Source organism: Vombatus ursinus, unplaced genomic scaffold (assembly GCF_900497805.2).
Source record: "Vombatus ursinus unplaced genomic scaffold, bare-nosed wombat genome assembly UNPS02014791.1, whole genome shotgun sequence".
NCBI classification, from domain to species: Eukaryota; Metazoa; Chordata; class Mammalia; order Diprotodontia; family Vombatidae; genus Vombatus; species Vombatus ursinus.
This window is the reverse complement of record NW_020954569.1, coordinates 67615489-67631266: the sequence shown is the minus strand read 5'-3', so window position 1 is coordinate 67631266 and position 15778 is coordinate 67615489. Positions and strand designations below refer to the sequence as shown.

General features: G+C 36.1%; 1 protein-coding gene across 2 annotated transcripts in view; it reads left to right on the top strand.

The window, feature by feature from the left end:
* The window catches only part of DYM (dymeclin), a 559394-nt gene that overhangs the window by 15382 nt on the left and 528234 nt on the right, over positions 1-15778 (top strand). For both annotated transcript variants that reach the window (XM_027868956.1, XM_027868957.1), the window contains exon 2: positions 12028-12219. In XM_027868956.1, coding sequence (XP_027724757.1) covers positions 12080-12219 — 140 coding nt within the window. In that variant the 5' untranslated portion in view covers positions 12028-12079. The remainder of the gene's footprint in view (positions 1-12027; positions 12220-15778) is intronic.

The following is a 15778-nucleotide window of genomic DNA, read 5'->3' as shown; positions in this document are numbered from 1 at the left end:
TTGAGCTCAGGTCCTCCTGAATCCAGGGCTGGTGCTCTATCCACTGCGCCACCTAGCTGCCTCTGGGAGGTATCTTAAATGACTTGATGGTATCTTCTTGCTTCCCTTCTCCTTACCCCCTTTGAATCAGGGTATAGTTGGAGGGTATAGTATAGTGTGGGCGTGCTTTTTAGGTTTAATCCTTCAGGTCAGAGTTACCACAAAAAAGATGATCATGGATAAGTTTTCTCATGTGTAAAATGAGGATTTGACTAGATATTTAAGGTTCTGTTCAGATCTGAGTTTCTGTGATTCTTGTCTTTAGTGTAACAGTATTCCAGTACACCTTGCTGTCATAGTCATTGGCACACAGAGCAAAAACTAATCCCTCTCATTCCTTTGCCATTTACTTCTACATTTGATTACTTTAGGGTGTTGAAATTATTCATTTTGCCCTAACCTTGCTAAGGATGCTTTGCTGAACTATAACCTTTCTGTTTGCATGTCTTCAATTTTATATATAGGTAGTCTCTGCTTATAATAATAATAACTAACATTTATATGGGACAGCTAGGTGGCACATTGGATAGAGTACTAGGCCTGAAGTCAGGAATCTTGAGTTCAAATGTGATCTCAAACTCTTCCTAGCTGGGTGACCGTGGGCAAATCACTTAACCCTGTTTGTCTCAGTTCCTCATCTGTAAAATGAGCTAGAGAAGGAAATGGCAAACCATTCTACTATCTCTGCCAAGAAAACCCCAAATGGGGTCACAAAGAGTTGGAAATGACTGAACAGCAACATTTCTGTAGTGCTTACTATGTGCCCCATTCTGTGCTAAGCATGTAACAATGATTATCGCATTTGATCTTCACAATAGCCCAGCTATTATCTTCTTCCAGTGAGAAAACTGAGGTAGGGAGAGATTTATGTGAAGCTAGTAAGTGTCTGAGATTGGATTTGAGTTCAGATCTTCCTGACTTCAGTCCCTGACCACCTGGTATTCCTGAAACTTCATTGTAAAATGGGTCTTATTTTCCAAAGAAACAATATTATAATTTAGGATTGTGCTCTTGACCAATGATATAAATGAGGCTAGTAATATGTTATAAATGCTAAGATATACAAGCTATAAATAAGTAGTAAAATTGTCTTCCAATAGAAGGGTTAAAAATGTACTGCCTTGCTCATTATAAGAGGCATTGAGGCACTATGGAGTGTACATATAGCACACAAAACAACTCTTTTATTAGATTATGTATTTGATATGCTAGTTATCTGGAGGCTGAAGTGTAGCATAGTGTATAGAGGACTCAGCCTTAGAGTTAGAACGACTCAGGCTCAGGTCCTGCCTCTGACACATAGGCTTTGTGATTATGGACATATTGTTTATTTTTGCAGTGCCTTAGGCCAGTGATCCCCAGTATAGAGGCTGTGGCCTTATCATAGTCGATGTGTGATCAGGACCCTTCTTTCAATAGCCAAGCATAAGCCTGTCTCCAATAGAGCTTCCACCGCCTGCACTAATCTTTGCTCAACACTGCTGCATACCACTCCTGACCTCTCTCATGTGTTCAGTGGTCAGCCCTCCAAGGAAGTTATAATCTAACCATGACTCAGGCACTCTCAACAGCTGTGCCAGCAAAATCACTCCTACTCTCCCCTTTATAGTTTTTGGTGGTCCCCTAACTCTGCCTCTCTTCTCAACTTATGACTGTTCAGGGCACCACCATCCTGTCTTTGTTACTCAAGTATGCAACTTCATTGTCATCTTAGGCTCTCTGTCACTTACCCAGCATGTCCAATCAGTTGCTAAGTCTTATTAATTCTTTCTCTATAATATCTCCCACATCTGCCTTCTTCTTTCTACTCACAAGGAAATACCTTAGTTCAGGATCTTATTTCATAACTCTTTCCTACTGCAATATCTTATTAATTGGTCTCTCTACCTCAAGTCTCTCCTGTTTCCAATCCATCCTCCACATTGCCAACAAGTAACTTTCCTAAAGTACAGATCTGGGCCTGTGATTTCCTCCCCCACCTCTTTCAGAAAAGTCCAAGGGCTCCTTGTAACCTCCAGCATCCTCTGGCTTTTAAAGCTCTTCACAATCTGCCCCTTCCTGATTTTTCAGGCTTAAACATTACTCCCTTTCTTACATTCCATGGTTTACCCTTAATGGCCTTCTTGCTTGATGTCATCCTCAACTCCTCTCTCACCCCACATATCCAATAAGTTACTTGATTTTTTTCATTTTTCTCTCTGTACTTCTCATATACTTGCCCTTTTTCACACTTACACATATACCACCCTGGTGCAGTCCCCTATCTCTTTTTGCCTGGACTTTCACTGTAGCCTTTTTTTTTTTTTAATAAGTTTTTATTGGTATCTTCTGTTTCTTCTATCATTACAATTACCCCAAGTATCCCTCCCAGTGAACCATCCCATAAAACCAATAGTAGTTTTTTAGAGAAGAAAAAAATCATCACAACTGATTGATACATTGAAAAAGTCTGAAAACATGTACAATGGATAACACCTATGAACCTTAATGAAGGAGTGAGTTGGGGTTATCCTCTCATTTTTTCATTTGAGTCCTCCTTGATCTTTGTTTTTTTATATTCACTTTTGTTTTTTTGGTGTAGTGGTTCTTTCGAGTTACTTTGTTGTAATAGTTACTGTGTATATTGTTTTCTTTGCTCTGCTTACTTCACTCAATATCAGTTTATATAGATCTTTCCATGCTTCTCTGTATTTATCGTGTTCATCATTGCTTACCCATCATTGCTTACCCAATTTGGTTACCAGTTCCCTAATTGATGGGCATCTACTTTATTTCCATTTCTTTGATATTACAAAAAATGCTGCTATAAATATTTTGGTGTGTATGGCGACTTTATATTGCTGGCTTAGTATAAGCTGAGTAATGGAGAATCTGGTTCAAAGGGTATAGACATTTTAATCACTTTATTTGCATAATTCCAAATTGCTTTCCAAAATGGTTATACCATTTCACAGCTCCACTAACAATGTATTAATGTGCCTATCATTTCACAATCTCTCCAACATTGACGGTTGCCATTTTTTTTTTTTGGCATTTTGACAAATTTATAAGGTGTCAGGTGAAACCTTAGTGTTGTTTTGATTTGCATTTCTCTTGTTAATTAATTAAAACATTCTCTCATTTGATTGTGTCTCTAAAACCTTCTAATTAGTTTCCATGCCTCAAGTGTCTCCTCACTCTAATCTATTCTTCATATAGCTGCCAGTGATTTTCTTAGAGCACAGGTTCTGATTATGTAATTTTTTCCTACTCAGTAAATTCTGATGGCTTCCTATTGACTCTAAGATCAAATATTATTTCATCTTTGTCTCATTCTTTTAAAATTTATATTTTTGTATTCTGTAAAATCTAATTATTTGTACAGTAGTACATGTATGTAATTTATAAATAAATATATAATTACTGGAGGTGAATGTTCAAAAGGGGCACAGGATTTAGACATTTATGTTGATATTATAAGTATACTAGGTGTGTATAGAATAAATTACCTGTCAGATCTATTGAAAGGGGAAGTGTTCATGACCAGATGGGATAGAGAAGTTTGTGGGAGGTAAAATAGATAATTTTATAACATACAATTGTCCCACAGTTTGTTTTGCACAAACAAAGTGAAGGCAGTCAAAATAAGAAGAAAAGCAGGAAACTGGAAAAAAATTTGCAGCAAGTTTCTCAGATAAACATCTCATTTTTAAAATATTTAGAGGGATCTGAGACAAATTTATAAAAGAATCATTCCCCAATTAATAAAGGCCAAGGGAAATGAATAGGCAATTTTCAGAGGAAGAAATCAAAGCTATCAAGAATTATATGAAAAAATGCTCAAAGTCATTAATAATTTGTGAAATGCAAATTAAAACAACTCTGAGGTACCACCTCACACCATCAAATTGACCAAGATGACAGTAAAGGAAAATGACATGCTGGAGGTAATGTGGGAAAATAAATACCCTGATGTACTGTTGGTAGAGTTGAGAACTAGTTCAACTATTCTGGAGAACAGTTTGGAACTATGCCCCCAAAGCTAAAAAGCTGTATACTCTTTGACCCAGCAATACCACTAACTTGGTCTGTATTCCAAGGAGATCAAAGAAAAAGGAAAAGGACCCATTTGTACCAAAATATTTATTTTTTTTGTCAGTATTGTCCTTTATTTATGTATTTTTAGGTTTTTAAATTGCAAGTTCATCTTGCTTATCTTCTCATGTAAGGTCCATTAAGAATCTGCTTGGGCACACCAGCTGTCTTCATGTAGCTATGGTGGGAGGGGCCAGTGTACAATATGTTCTCATGAGGGTTTGGCTGCGTAGGCTGTTGAGGATAGGCCTGGTTCCCCATCATTCCCGTCTGCATCTGCATAGGATACTATGCTGTCTGGTTCATGTAGGTACCAAAATATTTATAGCAGCTCTTTTTGTGGTGGCAAAGAATTGGAAACTGAGGGGATGCCCTTCAGTTGGGGAATGGCTGAGCAAGTCATGAGATATGAATGTGATAGAACTGTAGTTTGTTGTAAGAAATGATGAAGGGGGGATGGTTTCAGATGAATGTGAGAAGACTCATATGAACTGAGGAAAAGCGAAATGAGCAGAACCAAGAAGACAATTTACACAGTTAACAGAAATATTATGATGTTAAATCAACTGTGAAAGACTTAGTAACTATGATCAACACAGTGGCCTCCATAGTTCCAAAGGACTCTTGATGAGAAATGATGTCCACCTCCCAATAGAAAACCGATGGACTCAGAGTACAGATTAAAGCATATTTTTTTCTCTTTTCTTTTTCAGAATGTGGCTAATGTGGAAATATGTTTTGCCTGCCTTCACGTGTATAATGAGTATTGTATTTCTTGTCTTTTGAATAGATGAGGGAAGGGATGGAAGGAGAAAGAGAATTTGAAAATTAAAACAAAATAAAATTGGATGAAGAAAATTACCAGATGAGTGAAATAATTTCTGGCATCATAAAAAGGTTAAAATATTTTTACTCATATTAGAAATTGAGACTCTTGAAAAATGCTTGAAGACAACAAGGTCAATGTGTCCTAAAATGAAATTGGAAAAAGAAATGACAAAAAATGGAGACAATTTGTTACAGGAACTGATATTTACTTGAATCTCACAAGTTTGTCCACAAACCTTCTGAGAGATTAACTTATTCTTGGTATGTATTACCTGGATTTGGAGTCAGAAGACCTTGGTTTGGATTCCATATAATCCCTTTTTAGGAGATGTTTGGTGAATGGAGACATTTGATTATTTTAAAAGTAAAATGCATTAGTTTGACTTAGATTTATAATGTCATTTACAATACAGACTGCAAGAAGCTTCATATAGATGTGAGGGAATAGAGACTCATTGATTGTTTTGGACCAGGTAAGTGACATGAACCAGAACTCTGAGTCAAGATCAGTCTGTCAGTATTTTGAATCAGAGTTTGGCAGAGTGCAGAGGTTGAAGACCAATTAGGAGTCTATTACGGTAGAGCTCGGTAAGTGGTAATGAGTGCCTGAACAATGGTGGTAGCATTGAGACTACATAGAAAAGGAATGAAAAATGGATCAAGTATGATAGATCGGTTGTATGACATTATGGTTCCTTGAAGTTCAAACTCATGTGATCATATATTTGTGGAAGGTGTGCTTCCAAATGTATATAGGACCTAGTGTTCTTTATCAGCTGAAAACACAGCTTTACATAGACCAAGCGACTCATAACCATTTATTAGCCATCTGCCATATACCAAGTACCGTCCTAGGTTCAGTAACAAAGGATGAAATAGTCCCTTGTCTGAAGGAGCTTACATTGTGTAGGAGGAAACAAGAAACATTTATATGAGTGCATAGAGAATAAATACAAGGTAGTTTGGAAGGGAGGGCACTAGCTTTTGGGAGGATCATGAAAATATCACAATAAACCCAGATAGTAGTTTGAGCTGTATCTTAAAGGAATAGAGTAAATTTATGAAGAAGAGGTGGTGAATGGGGGATGGTCAGTGATAAGGCATAGAAATGAGAAGATTGAGTGCTGTGTGTGGGAAAGGCTAGTTTGACTGGACCTTAAGGATCTGGAAGGGGAATAATGTACAATGAAGTTGATTGATGATGATATTGGAATAATTTTATGTCATCTATCTCATAAATTTATTGTTATTATTAATATAGTAAAATTTCTGATCAAGTTCATATAAAACATGATTTTTAACTTCTTTAAAAAGAATTTGTTGATCAGAATAATTCAGTGGTCAAGGTTACTGGTTTGCCCTCTGCTGGCCAAGAATAGTAAACACTGAGGAGCCCAGCTAATTCTACTGCGGTGAAAATAACCATCATTTATTGCTGTGAAAAATGTTTTGTAATTGTGTTCATATGGTTCCTGGGTTTCTTTTGGCAGGTAGACTCCCTAATATTTTATAATGTCTACAGTAACTTTAAATGGAATTTCTCTTTCTATCTCTTGCTGTTAGTAATGTATAGAAATGCCAATGATTTATATGGGTTTATTTTATGTCCTACAACTTTGCTAAAGTTGTTTATTATTTCAAGTAGTTTTTTACTTGATTCTCTAGGATTCTCTAAATATATCATCGTATTATCTACAAAGAGTGATAGCTTTGTTTCTTCATTGACTGTTCTAATTCCTTCAATTTCTTTTTCTTATTGCTAAAGCTAACGTTTCTAGTACCATATTTTTTTAAAAAAAATTTTAAATAATTAATTTATTTTTAGTTTTCCACATTCACTTCCATAAAATTTTGAGTTTTAAATTTTCTCCCCTTCCTCTCTCCTTCCCCCTCCACAAGATGACATGCAATCTGATATAGGCTTTACTTATACATTCATATTAAGCATATTTTCACATTAGTTATGATGTAAGGAAGAATTAGAAATAGTGGGAGGAACCACGAGAAAGAAGAAACAAAACAAAACAATAAAAGAAAAGGAGAGCAAATAGTATGCTTGCGTCTGCATTCAGACTCCGTAATTCTTTCTCTGGTTGTGGATAGCATTTTACATTGTGAATCTGTTGGAGTTATCTTAGATCCTTGCATTGCTGAGAAGAGCTAAGTCTATCAAAGTCAGTCATCGCACAATGTGGCTGTTACAGTGTACAATGTTCTCCTGGTGCTGCTCACTTCACTCAGCATCAGTTCATGTAAGTCTTTACAGGTTTTTAAATTAATTTAGGTAGAATTGCCATTTTTATTATGTTAGCTTGGCTTACCCATGAGCAGCTGATATTTTCCAGTTATTTAGATCTGACTTTATTTGTGTGAAAAGTGTTTTGTAATTGTGTTCATATAGTACCCGAGTTTCTTTTGGCAGGTAGACTCCAAAATATTTTGTAATGTCTACAGTAACTTTAAGTGGAATTTCTCTTTCTTCTCTTGCTGTTGAGTTTTATTAGTAATATATAGAAATGTTGATGACTTATGTGGGTTTATTTCAAATCCTGCAACTTGGCTGAATTTGTTTATTATTTGCTAGAGCTAACATTTCTATTACAATATTGAATAATGATGATAATGAACATCCTTGTTTCACCCTGGATCTTATTGGAAATGCTTCTAGCTTATCTCTGTTACATATAATGCTTGATGATGGTTTTAGGTAGATGCTACTTATCATTTTAAGGAAGACTCCATTTATTCCTATGATTTCTAGTGTTTTTAATAGAAATGGGTGTTACAGTTTATCAAAAACTTTTCCTGCATCTGTTGAAATAATCACATGGTTTCTGTTAGTTTTGTTGTTGATATGGTCAATTATGCTGATAGTTTTCCTGATATTGAACCAGCCCTGCATTCCTGGTGTAAATCGTACCTGGTCGCAGTGTGTTATTCTCATGATAAGTTGCTGTGATCTTTTTGCTAACATTTTATTTAAATTTTTTGCATCTGTATTCATTAGGGAGATTGGTCTATAATTTTTTTTCTCTGTTGTAACTCTTCCCAGTTTAGGTATCAGTACCATATTAGTGTCATAAAAAGAATTTGGTAGGACTTCTTCTTTGCCTATTTTCCCACATAGTCTATATAGTATTTGAATTAATTGTTCTTTAAATGTTTGATAGAATTCACTTGTAAATCCATCTGGCCCTGGAGATTTTTTTTTCCTAGGGAGTTCGTCGATGGCTTGTTCAGTTTCTTTTTCTCAAATGAGATTATTTAAGTATTTTATTTCCTCTTCTGTTAATCTGGACAGTTTATATTTTTTGTAAATATTCATCCATTTCACTAAGATTGTCATTTATTGGTATACAGTTGGGTCAAATAGCTCCTAATTATTGTTGTAATTTCCTCTTTAGTGGTGATGAATTCACCCTTTTCATTTTTGATACTGGTAATTTGGTTTTCTTTTTTTTTTTTAAATCAAATTAACCAAAGGTTTATCTATTTTATTGTTTTTTTCTTACAAAGCCAGCTCTTAGTTTTATTTATTAGTTCAATATTTTTCTAAATTTCAATTTTATTAATCTCTCCTTTGGTTTTCATTATTTCTAATTTGGTATTTAATTAGGGAGTTTTAATTTGCTCTTTTTCAAGCATTTTTAGTTGCGTGCCCAGTTCATCGATCTCTTCTTTCTCTATTTTGTTCATGTAAGCATTGAGAAATAAAACTTCCCCTAAGAACCACTTTTGCTGCATCCTATAAGTTTTGGTATCTTGTCTCATTATTGTCATTCTCTTTTATGGAGCTATACCACTTGGTGCATATATGTTTAGTAATGATATTACTTTATTGTCTGTGGTGCCTTTTAGCAGGATATAGTTTCCTTCCTTATCTCTTATGTTTTTTTTTTTTTGCTTTTTGGTGAGGCAGTCGGGGTCAAGTGACTTGCCCAGGGTCACACATCTAGTAAGTGTCACGTGTCTGAGGCCGGATTTGAACTCAGGTCCTCCTGACTCCAGGGCCGGTGCTCTATCCACTGTGCCACCTTGCTGCCCCTCCTTATCTCTTTTAATTAGATTGAAAATAAGTATCATTTAGGGGCAGCAAGGTGGCGCAGTGGATAGAGCACTGGCCCTGGCTTCAGGAGGACCTGAGTTCAAATCTGGCCTCAGACACATAACACTTACTAGCTGTGTGACTCTGGGCAAGTCACTTAACCCCATTACCTAACCCGCCTCCCCCCCAAAAAAGAAAATAGTTTCATTTAAATGCCACTTTTGGGAAGTGTCTTCTGTATGCTTCTCTATGAACTGTGAATTTGAGTTACAAGGAATAGAATCATAGATTTACACTTGTGGTATATACATTTAAAAAAGCCAAGTTGGAAAATATGAACACATTTTAATGTGATAGTGTCTGAAAATACAAATCAATAAACTGACATCCATGTAGACACAAAAGTGTGTAAGCATGAAAAGAATAGCAGGAGGATTCTGTGTTCTCAAAAAGTATGAAACACTTTTTTATAATTCCGGTATATAAAAAGCACTTTGTTTCTAGTGACACTTGGACAACTATGTAACTTTTGTTGGGCTCATTTATCTCAACTGTAAAACAAGAGGGTTGGAATAGATGAATTCTAAAATCCTTTCTAGGTCTAATCTATGATCTTATGATAATGTGATTAATTCAAATCTTTAACTTATTTTTTATTAAGTTGACGTGGCCCCTCCACCAATCCAGTTTACAACATATCTGAAATTTAGTAGGTAGTTTTGGAGAGTTGCTGTGGCCATAACATTTATCACCATGTGGTTGACTTTGTGGTGAGCTGACCTGAATTTAGTTAGGTTGCTCCTTAGATCATCGACATCTGTTCTATCGACTGGCATACACTGGAAACCTTTTCAGCTTGGTGTGAGACCTGCCCCAATATTTATGCTTTGCTGACATAGCCTTTGAGAACCCCAGAATCACCTCCACATTATGAGCAATTACACATTTATCTACAGTGTTACCTAGACATAGTAAGTTGGTTCATTAACCTAAGTAGATGAAAATTCCCTAGCAAGTTTGTTTGAAGGAGGATGACTCTCATCCCTTTGGGAAGATCACATTGATTCTCTCTTATCTTGTCTCATGTGCCAACTTAATGTGGTCTGACAATTGGGTATCCAATAGAAGCCTACAACTTTTATCTTGAAAGTCAGAATCAAAGAAATGATCGTGATTGCTAAGTTCCATCCTCTTATTTGGTAAATAAGTAGAATGCTCTGATTGTCTTTGATCTGTACCAAAAGGAGATCTTAATCTGAGGTCTGTGAACTTAGAACAATTTTCTAAGTATTCTAATGTTAATTGATTCTTTTTGTAATCTTATATATTTTGTTTTACGCATCTAAAAACTTATTCTGAGAAGGGGTCCATAGACAGCCAAATTTGGGCCTTTGACACAAAAAAAGAACTAGATCCTCAAACCTTGGATCGTCTTTGGGAAGCCCTGTGGTTATAAAGCTAATACAAGGGGCATCTAATTGTTAAAATATCTCCTCTCTTGGGAACAGAAGGGAGTTGGTGCATGGCATTTTTGATTAGGAGTGCTTTCTCTGTTTCTGCCCTCTGTAGAGCCTCATCAGTGGAATAATGGAATTAACTTTTTGCCTTTGGTTATATCTGTAAATAGATGGGGTAATGGTGTAGTTACTCCTTTGGTATACAATACAGGGCTAGACACAGAATCATCCGAATATTTCAGTGATATGTGAAAAAATTCAGCATTACTGCTATTTTTTGTGGGTCATGTTATATCTAAAGTATACATAATTATTGTACAATATTACTTTTTTATAATTAATAAGTGGATGCATTCTAGTGACACTCTAGGAGGTCAGAGAAGGGGAATTATGGTATGAATATGTAATTAAATGCAAATTAAAATATAGATGTGACTAATAAAAAGACCAAGACCTCAACATTGATAACCTCCTCCACATTTGCTTCCTTTTATATAGAATGTAGTAATAATTTCTAATTGAATAGCATAGTTGAAGCATATCATTTATCCTTTAACTCAATCTTAGTTCTAGTCTCCTAACACTTTAGAATAGAGTGGAATCCTTGATCAGGTACCAATGACCTGTTGTACAAACCCTATTATTTGTTTTTCCAGTAACTATGTGGCCCACCAATGTCCTTTGATCTCCTTCAAAAGGAAAATTCTATCCAATTCAGTTAGCATTTTTATGTGCCTTTAGGTGAGGCAAGCTCAACCCACTTGAGACAGGGAAGGAAAAAGGAGGTGCATATGAGGGAGAAGGAGAGTAGGAAAAGAGAGAATGAAAAGAATGAAAATGAGTGAGAGAGGGGCAGCTAGGTGGCACAGTGGGTAGAGCTCTGGCCTTGGAGTCAGGAGGACATGGGTTCAAATCTGGCCTCATACCCTTGACACTTAATAGGTCTGTGACCCTGCGCAAGTCACTTAACCCTGATTGCCTCACCAAAAAAAAAAAAAAAAGAAAAAAAAAAAGAAAAAAAAAAAAAAAAGAAAATGAGTGAGAGGGAAGTGCTATCCACCTTCTTTATTGAAAGATGAAGGGAGCTGAGGCTTTAGGGAGTCATCTTATTCCTTGTTGGGCCAGGCCCTCATTCAACCAGCTGGTGAATGGTTCCTCACAACAGATACTGTATGTTTTCTTCCTTTATTCTCTTTGCACTTAGGTTTCCTTGATTCTTTGTGTTACGAAACTTTTTTTTTGTTTCAAAACATGTTTGACTATTACAAAGAATCTTTTTTCATAGAAGAGTTATTAATTGGCATGCATGAATTTGTTTTCAAGAGGCTGCTGTATAGAAATTATTCTTTGGACAATGAAATTCCACCTGTAGTGCATGCAGCATCACTCTGATCTCTGTTCCTGATTCCTCGTTGCTATTGGTTAGAAAAGGTTTTAAAATTTTAATATCTGATCTCATATTTTATCTATCATATCAAAGATATATACTTTAATTTTACTTTTGAAATTTTAATGTGTTTTCTGAGTAAGTTAATTATGATAGTTTTTTTGAATAGGTTTAAAATCTCTTTCCTAAATTTGTAGGTTTTCTTGAAGAAATGAAGATTTAAGAGAGATTTATCTACCAAATCAAAAGATGGGAGCAAACAGCAGCAGCATCAGTGACCTTTCGGAAAATGAATATCTAAAAAGGTTATCTGGAACAGAATCTATCTCCGAGAATGACCCATTCTGGAATCAACTTCTTTCTTTTTCTTTTACTACACCAACTAACAGGTAAGATATTTCCTAAAGTTTTGAAGACTTAGATCAATGGGCCACATTTTTTTTAGTCATCTGTGGAATAGTGTCAATAGATCATGAACATTACAATTTGAAATAATTTCATTTGGGCTTGTGAAGGTTTCTGTGAATATTAAAGTACATTGTTCACGTATAATTATTTTAACTTAAATTGTATTTTTGCTATTTGTTTTGTATGTAAAAGTAAACAAAATAGGTAAAATGCTTCTTGGATTTCTCAAATTTTATGTTGTCATTTGTACTTTTCTTTGTGGGATCTACTTTAATAAGAAGAGACTTCATTATGACGAGGAAAAAGGAGAGTTGCTTTAGTGTTACTTTGACTTGATAGGGTTGAAAGAAAAGAAGTGATCAATCTGTTCTCTCCATGTTTGCTATGATTTAGTAGCAGATACTGCCTGAATTAGGGCTTTTGACTGCTGAATTAGGACTGTCATTGTGAGTTGTTAAATCAGAAAGAGACTTGATTAGTTTCTCCTCCCCATTTCCTACATTTGACAGCATTGGCTTCTCCAATTCACTGTACATGTTAGGAAAAGAAGGGAAAAACTCATGTGTAAGTGTTAGGTGTCCAAAAGAATTTTATTGAAGCATATTCTGTGTGACCAACGAAGACTTTAGGAGGACTGATGAGGAAAGGTTGAGAGTGACTGTGGTCTTACAAATTAGTATCCAACTTGAGTGTGGCAGCTTTGGAGAGGGCTTCCCAGCTTTCCTTTGTTATACTGAAAAAGTCCTGTCTGATATCTGTTAGATGGGGTGCTTCCTTCTTTTCCAAGGTTCCAGCATGGTGATTGGAAGGGAACAAAGTGTTATCAATTACCTTCCATTCCACATTTACACTTTGGCATTTTTGAATACTGAAGTTCGTTGAGGGGATAAGAATCATAGGATTATAATACTCCTATCTCTCCCTTCTCCCATTCAAGTCAGGCTAATAAGGGGGATGTGGTGTATCTTATCAATGATCCCAGGTACTGTGGGGCTATTTGGGAGCAGTTGGACACTTATCTGTGAAGCTATAATTGGGAAGACAAAGGAGACCTTCCTTCCTGATTTTAGATATCAAAGCAAAAGAAAGCAGGAAACACAACCACACAGGTATACAGATTAGTAACTAATTAATATGGGCATGAGCCTTCCTATATTGGAGAGAGAACCTCTAAATTGCTTGGCCATTGCCAGGAGGATGTTAGTTTGTTTTCTCAAATTAGGATCAAAAATATGGTGCAGTTGCTTATAGAATTTTCCTTTGGAATTTTACATATGAATGCTAATTCATATTCTATAGGGGAGCAGAGAATAAAATTCCAATACAGAAATACAGCATAGGGAAAGTGACCTTAATTATAGTGGTATATTTTTTGTATGTAAATATTGTAAGTTAATTCAAATTCTCCAAAGGGAAGGATGGCACTTTCAGTTACAGAATTCTGAGAAGCAAACATATCCATGTACATATCATAAGAAGGATCATAAAGACCATAAACCGATCACTATGGAATAACTCATGTCAGTTATAGTTTAACGGGCTGTATAACCCTGCTCAAAGAATGTTTTGGTTTTTTTTTTTTGCTTGTATGACAAATCAGTGTTCAAAGTTGGGAAGGGAAAAAAGAGCTCCCATATAAAACTTACCTATCCAAATGAGATTTATTGAAAGAGATTCTTTATAGGTTACTGAGGCCTCAGGAGGACTGGATTTGGGGCCTATTGCAAGTCTTTGAGCCTGTCAATTGAGGTGGGCCTTTGGTAGATAGTTCAGGGTCACTTGTGATGTCAGAAGAGCTTATGGGGAAGCTGCAACAAAGATGGCTTATCAGTTTTCCCTTTTATACAGAAAAGGGCTTGATATGTATCAGTGATGATTTGCCAGATTTCTTCGAGTTCTAGGATATATGAACATTGTAATTGGTTGAGGGAAGAAAGAAATACAGTTTAGCTTCCATCATGGTTAACTTTATAAATATAGGGTATCTCAGAAGTTTGTGCAGTTTTAAACTACCAAAGCTTAGAGCTTAAAAAAAAGTTTTGCTCATAAGGTATTAATGCTTAAAACTGTACAACGACTTTGGGAACACTGTGTATATTAGGCTGGTTCTCATGGCCTTGTCTGGATTTGGCAAAACATTTATCTGGAATCTTTCTGGAGAGCAGACTTACTGTCAGCCAAGCAATTGAATACTGCAATATATCTAGAAATCGTGACCCCTAAATTTTTTTGGATGGCTTCTTCCAGAAAAGAACAGATTGTCAGAGTTGGGTAGCTAAGGGGTTCTGGAGAGGTCCTTCCCATGTAATAAAGAAAAATATTTAAGCAAAACTGCTGACATAATGACTGTGTCCAACAGAGTATATACAGTATTCCATGTTTTTAGTCTTCTTTTTGCTGAGAAGAAAGTTTATTTTTTATTTTTTGTTTTCTGTTCTTTTACCCTAATATTGGTCATTTCATTTAGTGTGATTGAACTCAGATTTAGATCGCTGAAGATAACACCCTTTCAACTACTTAAGCATTATTCATTTTAATGGAGATATTTCTAAAATGCATTATATATCTCCTTTATTATATACTTTCTTAAGCAGAAGATACTAAACCAGGGGTGGGGAACCTTCAGCCTTAAGGCAACATGTGGCCCTCTAGGTCCTCAAGTGCAGCCCTTTGACCGAATCCAAACTTCGCAAAACAAAGATTCAGTCAAAAGGTCGCACTTGAGGACCTAGAGAGGCACATGTTGCCTCCAGGCCGCAGGTTCCCCACCCTTGCACTAAACCATTTAAATATTTCTTAATTATTTAGGATGGAGAGGCAGCAGGGTTAGCACCAGCCCTGAAGTCAGGAGGACCTGAGTTCAAATTCGGCCTCAGACCAAACACTTGCCACTTACTAGCTGTGTGACTCTGGGCAAGTCCCTTAATTGCCTAAAAAAAAAACAAAAACCCGGGAAGAGCTGGGTTCTTGCTTCTGGCCTGTACTAGCTGGATGACCCTGGGCAGTTTATTCAGTTTGCTTCTCAGTGTGCTCAGTACCTCTCTAAAGCTATAAATTGCTGAGAAGGTGCTGACTGACCCACATTGGTAGTTCCTGTGCCAATGAAATCACAGGTCCAGGCCCAAATCTCAACTAGTTTACAAAGCAAAGGCAATACTGATGATAAGTACAGGGTAATGACAGAGACTGAGAGAAGGTGGAACTATTTTATCTATGGTTTCTTTACCAAGGAGAATGATTTTCAGACTGAAAAGTAAAGGACACAAGAGGTTAACAGGAAATTGGAACTCAAGATGAGCAAAGATATGGCAAAGAGAACTTCTAGGGGTCCTCAGCAAGGTCAAGTTGTCTGACCTGGACACACAACACTACAGGATTGTGAAGGAAATTTTGGATGTGATTGCTGCTGAGCTGTGGGAAGATAGGTAAACATTGTCCTGATTTTCCAAAAAAGGAAGAAGGTAGATTTTTTTTTTTATGGTAATTTTTATTTATTTTTGTGTTTTCAACATTTACTTCCACAAGATTTTGAGTTCCAAA